Source organism: Chaetodon auriga, chromosome 2 (genome assembly GCF_051107435.1).
Source record: "Chaetodon auriga isolate fChaAug3 chromosome 2, fChaAug3.hap1, whole genome shotgun sequence".
Lineage (NCBI taxonomy): Eukaryota > Metazoa > Chordata > Actinopteri > Chaetodontiformes > Chaetodontidae > Chaetodon > Chaetodon auriga.
Genome location: NC_135075.1, coordinates 26318653 through 26324852, shown reverse-complemented (window position 1 = coordinate 26324852; position 6200 = coordinate 26318653). Strand labels below are relative to the sequence as shown.

The following is a 6200-nucleotide window of genomic DNA, read 5'->3' as shown; positions in this document are numbered from 1 at the left end:
AACAGCAGACATTGAAGGTGTTGTACTGTCAGCATAAAACAAAGGTTGTATGATAGAAGCAATGAAAGCTGTAACAAAAGAAGAAAATAAAACAATAGCAGTTTATAAAGTATTCTAATTAAAAACACTTCATGCATATGAGATAAATGAACCTTTTGGAAACCTGCGTCTCTCATTCTTCAGGATTGGATGGTTTGGATTTGATGTGATGGATTTTATCGTTTGGTTTTATTTATTTCCTTAGTCTATTTTTATTTTTCCACAATTACTGTTTGACCTTGGCTGTGTTTAACTTTTAATGTGTTTATTGTAAATAAAGAGAATGAAATAGAGGTTTTATGCTCCTGTAAGACTCATAAACTACAACTTCCCAAGGAAACAATTATTAGCTGGATTATGAGGACAGATGGTGGTGCTTTGCTGTATTAAAACAGTCTAAATAGTCAGCACATAGTAAACTGTATGTGTCATCAGTGAGGATAATAGTAGTTTATTGTTGCCTGATGGGATCATCCTATACATTTAGTGTTAGTTCTGCAGATTATTCAGGACTTCATTACAAGAATCAGTCAACTCAGAATCCATTTTCACAACAGATGCAATCATCTTTCTAAACCTCACACAGTCCTGGACTGTTTACTGCCGGCTAAGATGGGACACATCGCTCAGTTTGAGGTCCATATGAAACTTAACATCCTTTTCATAACACACTAGTGATGATTTAAATATAGAGAGTCTCTTGTAATATATACATCAGTTTTGCTGGATGGGCCACGGGAAGCACTGCCCCCTCTCCTCCTCTTCTTCAAACTGTTCTGTGTAATATGCATCTCAGCCACATGGGGTCACTAGTGCAGCTGCACACCTAGCAGCATGTTAATGCCATGTTGTGCTCTGAGGGTTGAATACAACTGTTATAAATATGTTTAAACCAAACAGGTTTGTGACAGCAGGAATAGTTGTTTACATCACCATGCTAACATGCTCATAAGGACAATGTTAACACGATGATGTTTACATGTATAATGTTTACCATGCTCGCCATCTTATTTAGTGTGTTAGCCTGCTAACATTTGCTAATTAGCTTTAAACAAAAAGAGTAGCGGAGGCTGATGGCAGTGGCATTAGTTTTGCAGGCATTTCATCATAAACCAAAGTACCAAATAGCTGTTGACATATTTCACTAAAATCACACATATCAAGCTTGTGGTGCCACTAGATAAAAGCCAGGTCTTCATCCACTGTTTTTGCTTTTTGTAATACATGCTGGTTGTAATGACTTAACTTTAAAGTCCAATCTTATCTTACCTTATCAAAGTGAGTCAGGGGACCATAAATGTCTGTACAAGATCTCAATTCAACCCGTTATTTCTTCAGATATTTCAGTCTGGACCAAAGCAGTAGACTGAGGGACATTTCTATCCCTCGAGCCACGATGGTGGCGTGGCACTTGATTTGTCTTTTCAGAGGTGAACCTTTTTTGAGGCAGATTGTATTTCCCACAATTTGGAGTTTGGGACCAGAGACAAAGTCCTTTGTTATTTATTATTTCATATAATAATCTATGTTACTTTCTGCCAAATGTTGCACCACTGCAACAGTATTTGTCTGAGTCTTAAGTCCATGTGGGCTGGGTACTTGTATATGCATGACACAATAACTAACTACAGACACTGCTATTACAGTAACTAGGCTACTACAATCCTGCTGCCCCAGTGTTGCTGGTTGTTGTTGCTGTCTGTTGTCAGAGGGGCGGGCAGTAACAGCGGCAGCTCTGGATCAGATTTCAGCTGCTAAAACTGAAGCGGAGTGAACCATCCTGCTGCAGGGAGCAGCTTTCTGCTAATCACTACAACCACATCCAAGCTGAGGCAACCACAGGCTGTTATATATATTATAATATCTAATGCTAATGTAGGTAATAACTTTATAGGAATCTGTCCTATTACAGTGTTGTTAATAGGCAGTGGACAAACCTGCAAAAACCTGCCCCCCCTCCTTCTGTTAAACCCATGAATGGATCCTTCCAGCTCTTTATCCAGGCTGTGAGGGGAAGGCTGAGCCACAGTCAGAGCTGGTCAGAGCTGAGTACACTGTAGTCGCTGGCCTAAAACTGAGAAAAAACTGCTTTAAATCAGATAGAAGACGCTTACAACCCCTCAGTAGCTCACCTCAGTTCACTAATCAGAGCTGTAAAGAGCTGACTTGACTTTCAGAGAGGTGAAGAAGACAGATTATAGAGACAGAGGAGGGCGTGACAGCCGAGCAGGCAAGCTGCTGCTGCAAGGGGAGGAAGAGCAGGCTATGCATCAGCCAAAGCCAGAGGTCAAGAAAAAAAGCGAAAGAATAGTGAAAAGGTAGAGTCTGAGCGAGAGGGGGGTCTTTTGTGATCTGAGCCAGAAAAACAGAACCAGCCTCTCTTTGTTGTTGTGTGACCACTGAGGGAGGAGGATGTGAAGGAGAGCAGCAGGGAGGAAGGGAGGCGACTGCAAGAAAGACAAGAAAATGCTCTCAGAGATGATGTGCAGGAGGAGCTGCCAGCAGCAGGAGCAGCAGCAGCAGCAGCAGGATGGAAAGGGGGCTCCGCAGAGGGACCCTTCCAGCCGCAGGAAGCACGGCTGGTCCAAGAGCTGCAGGGGGCGCCTGCAGGGGCGGCGGAGAGGAGGGGGAGGGTGGCCAAGAGGGCGAAATCACCACCACCAACACCCTCAACGTCATCATCCTCATTACCATCATCGCCTACACCTTCAGAGGCCAGTGATGTCCCTCCGGCCCATTAATGTCAAAGGAAACAGAGCGAGGGGGATGCGGGCCCCCAAGAACACCAACCAGTTTTTAATGCACGAGAAGTACCAGATGCTGCATATGCGCTCCGATTCGGTGGGTAGCGACAGTGGCAGCAGCTCCGACAGTGACATGGAGCTCACTGACATGGACTCATACCTGGGCGTCCTGGAGAATGCCAGAGGAGCCCTCTTGGACAGTCCCAATCCACACGGCTCAACGACACCACCAGGACAGATCCTGGTACTGCACAAGGACAGTCTGCATCTGCACAAGGAGAGTCTGCGCCTGCAGGAGGACAGTCTGCGTCTGCAGGAGGACAGCATGCAGTATTTCCCCTCTGAAGATGACCTGATTCAGAGCCAGAATTTCATGCAGAGAGACTTTGTTGAGTTCTGTGACATCCTGACGTCCTGAAGGGAAACTTTCAGGGAGCCATTTTGTTCTCAGCAGTGTGAAACTCAAACCCCAGACTCAATGGGGTCAGGTTTGTTCTGCTTCACGTTCACAGGAAAAAAAAAGAAATCTCCATCTTATCAAGTCATTTAGCCTTAAAGTGTTAAGAATATGCTTGCAGGGTGAAATCATTGCACCAGTTTTTCCAGCAAAAATCAACTTTTTAAAAGTGTTTTTAAATGAAGTGTCATTTTTTTTAATACTCGTGCATTGATCTGCCTTAATTTGTCTTTTTTAACATACGGGCACTGATGTTCAGAAACAAGAGGAACTGCACTGAGAAAGAGTGAAATTATTTCACCCTGCTGGTACTTTTCTAAGCTTAAGAAAGAAAAACAACTTTTACAGAATGCAAGATTAAATGACATTATTAAGACGGATGTTTTTTACAGTTCATGTTTGGTCATGTACAGTGTGTCCGGGTGCTGTAAAGTGCTGCCTTTCTGTTGTTGTTGTTGCACACAAAGGGCGATGGGCTGGGTGGTGGGAGTGAGCCCAAACAGCCAGTCAGCATCAAGCTGCCTGGATTAGGCTGCAGATGATTGGCTGATGCAGACTGTCATTAACAAAAAAAAGTCCTTTACAGAATAAAAAGAAAAAAAAAAACACAAATAAATATCTGATTGATGGAATGTGGGCTGATTGAGTTTCTTTGTTGGTATGAATGAGTGTGAGGGAGTTTTTCATTAAGTATTAAGGATTGTTAGTGGAAGTGTGTCATTGAGTCATCAGGGGAGCTCAGATAAACCATGTAAAATACTCAGTAGGGGAGAGGATCAGCAAGAACAGAGTAAAACATACTCAAGAAATGAAATATATTCCAATGCAGAAATAAGCATTTAAACACTTTTTTAGTTGCATTAATTAATTAATTAACTCTGATTTTATTTTTATTGTGCCATAAAACAACACACACACACACACACCCATCAAGATACTCACCAAACATAAAAAAGAGCCAAAACCATGGTATCAAAGGCTGCTCATGTCTGCTAAAGCCACGTGCAGATTTAATTATCATATCGGCCTACACACTACACAAATATAAACTAAGACATTATTAATAAGAAAGTTTTACAGCTGTGTCTAAAAACTCCAATGTTTTCTTCTTTCTCTTATCTCAAATCATCTGGTCAGCCTTGCTGAAAGAATATAGACCTAAAATAACCAGATCTTTAAACATGCACAGAATTTTGACTATGCATAATATTGAACGTATGCTGGTCTCTTAGTAGCCTGGTGACTGGCTGTCAAGGCATTCATACACATGCCCTGCTGCTAAAAAACCTGCTCATAGTAAGGCTTTTAGGAATATATTCTTGTAAGTACCATTGATGAACGTTTTATTTATTTAGAAATTTTAGACTGGCATGGAAAAGCAGGAAGGCGGCAGAAACTCTGCCCCCGCAGAGCAGTTGAAGTGGATTACATAAAGTGAAGTGGGCCGGTCACAAACCACTTAGGATGGGCAGCGAGGTATAAGCCTATTTGTGTTTGTGTGTCATAAACTAATAATGGTAGCAGGTCAAAGTGTGAGGAACAAGGAAGGTTATAGTTATTCTTTACTTAGGATTTATATTATCTATTATTCTGCACATCAAAGTGAGAGAGCAATAACTACAGACATGGTAAAAATGAGAGGAAAGTGTTTTAAGTTTTCAGGCTGGCTGGAAAACTGTAAAATAGGGATAAATGTTGTAATGCCTTCATTTTATGCCCTTTCAGTCTGATTATCCCCCGTACAGCCTGTACATAATGTAAATTATGTAGGCCCCACTCTGCCCTTAGACATCAGGCAATGTGAGGGGAGACAACAGAATACACTCATACCCAACGCAACGTAATGAAATAAATAAATTATAATAAACTGAACTATGTAAAACATTCAAATATGTGATTCAGAGTTAGCTGAAACACATCAAATCACATGAATACACTTCTAGTCAGGCTGAGGCGGCACTTAGGCTTACTGCTACTCTAGGTCTACTGCTACGCTAAGCTAGGCTAGTAACCCTTGAGCAGGACTAGTTAGTTTAGCAATTTCTTTCTACGTTATGACTGGATTTAGCTACTGCCTTATTAATTATTAGAAATTATGAATTAATGTAGAATAACAAATTGAATGAAACTGAACTGAACTGATTATTTTTTGCGATTACATATTAGAACTCTATGGAGGGGAGGATTTAGCTTTAGCTTTAGCCAGCTAGCTAGCTGTGGAAATCTTCCCAGTTAGCTTTAACGTGACTCTTTCTTTAGTAATCTAGTTGGCTGTTTCTCTGCAGCAGAAAAGTTTTGTTTTTAAAGCCAACTTGTTTTCACTTGAATTAGGCTCTACATTTATTTAGCATAACAAGTGAAAAATAAGTGAAAAGCATTATTCTTAATGAAGTGTTTATTATCTTGTTGTCTCTTGTGCCGAGTCATCTTTCAGCACTTTGTTATATAATAGCGAGCGGGCTAACGGCTAAAAATAGCTAACGCCATTCAGCAAACAAGGAAAAAAAAAATTGAACTGTGGGCTGCCTATACACCCCTGTTTGTCCAATTCTATGTAATATTATTAGTTAGGAATATACAACCACAATATTAAGTAGAATAATAAAAGAGTTAATGTAGTTTATAATTTGAGGCTCTACAAGACAGGGCCATGAGATGAAACAGCAGATTTATCAAAACCTTAAACTGGAAAGAAAATACAGCCTATTTGAAATAAGAGGGCTCAACCAAAATACACTGTGGGTTTCAGAAAGAAGAAGTACAACAGCATTTCCTCTGTAAGAAAATCAAAGTCATCCATGTGCTACCATCTCATCATTTCACTGAAACATTTCTAAAAGAAACTTACATGTTCCATTTTTGCATATTTTGCTCTGTGTCATCTCTCTCAAACTCTCCACATGTCTCTTGTTGTCTGATCATTTTTGCCAGCTGGGTCCAGTCCTGCAGTGATTATGGAA

General features: G+C 40.7%; 1 protein-coding gene across 1 annotated transcript; it reads left to right on the top strand.

Annotated features, from left to right (window-relative positions):
- The first annotated feature begins 2070 nt into the window (after positions 1-2070).
- On the top strand, positions 2071-3872 carry LOC143328574 (uncharacterized). Its single transcript, XM_076743782.1, has one exon. The coding sequence runs from the start codon at positions 2506-2508 to the stop codon at positions 3199-3201; it is 696 nt and encodes a 231-aa protein (XP_076599897.1). The 5' UTR covers positions 2071-2505; the 3' UTR covers positions 3202-3872.
- Positions 3873-6200: the final 2328 nt, after the last annotated feature.

Bases quoted from the DNA above. Each gene is read 5' to 3' on its own strand.
- LOC143328574 (XM_076743782.1), top strand. From the start codon at position 2,506: ATGCTCTCAGAGATGATGTGCAGGAGGAGCTGCCAGCAGCAGGAGCAG.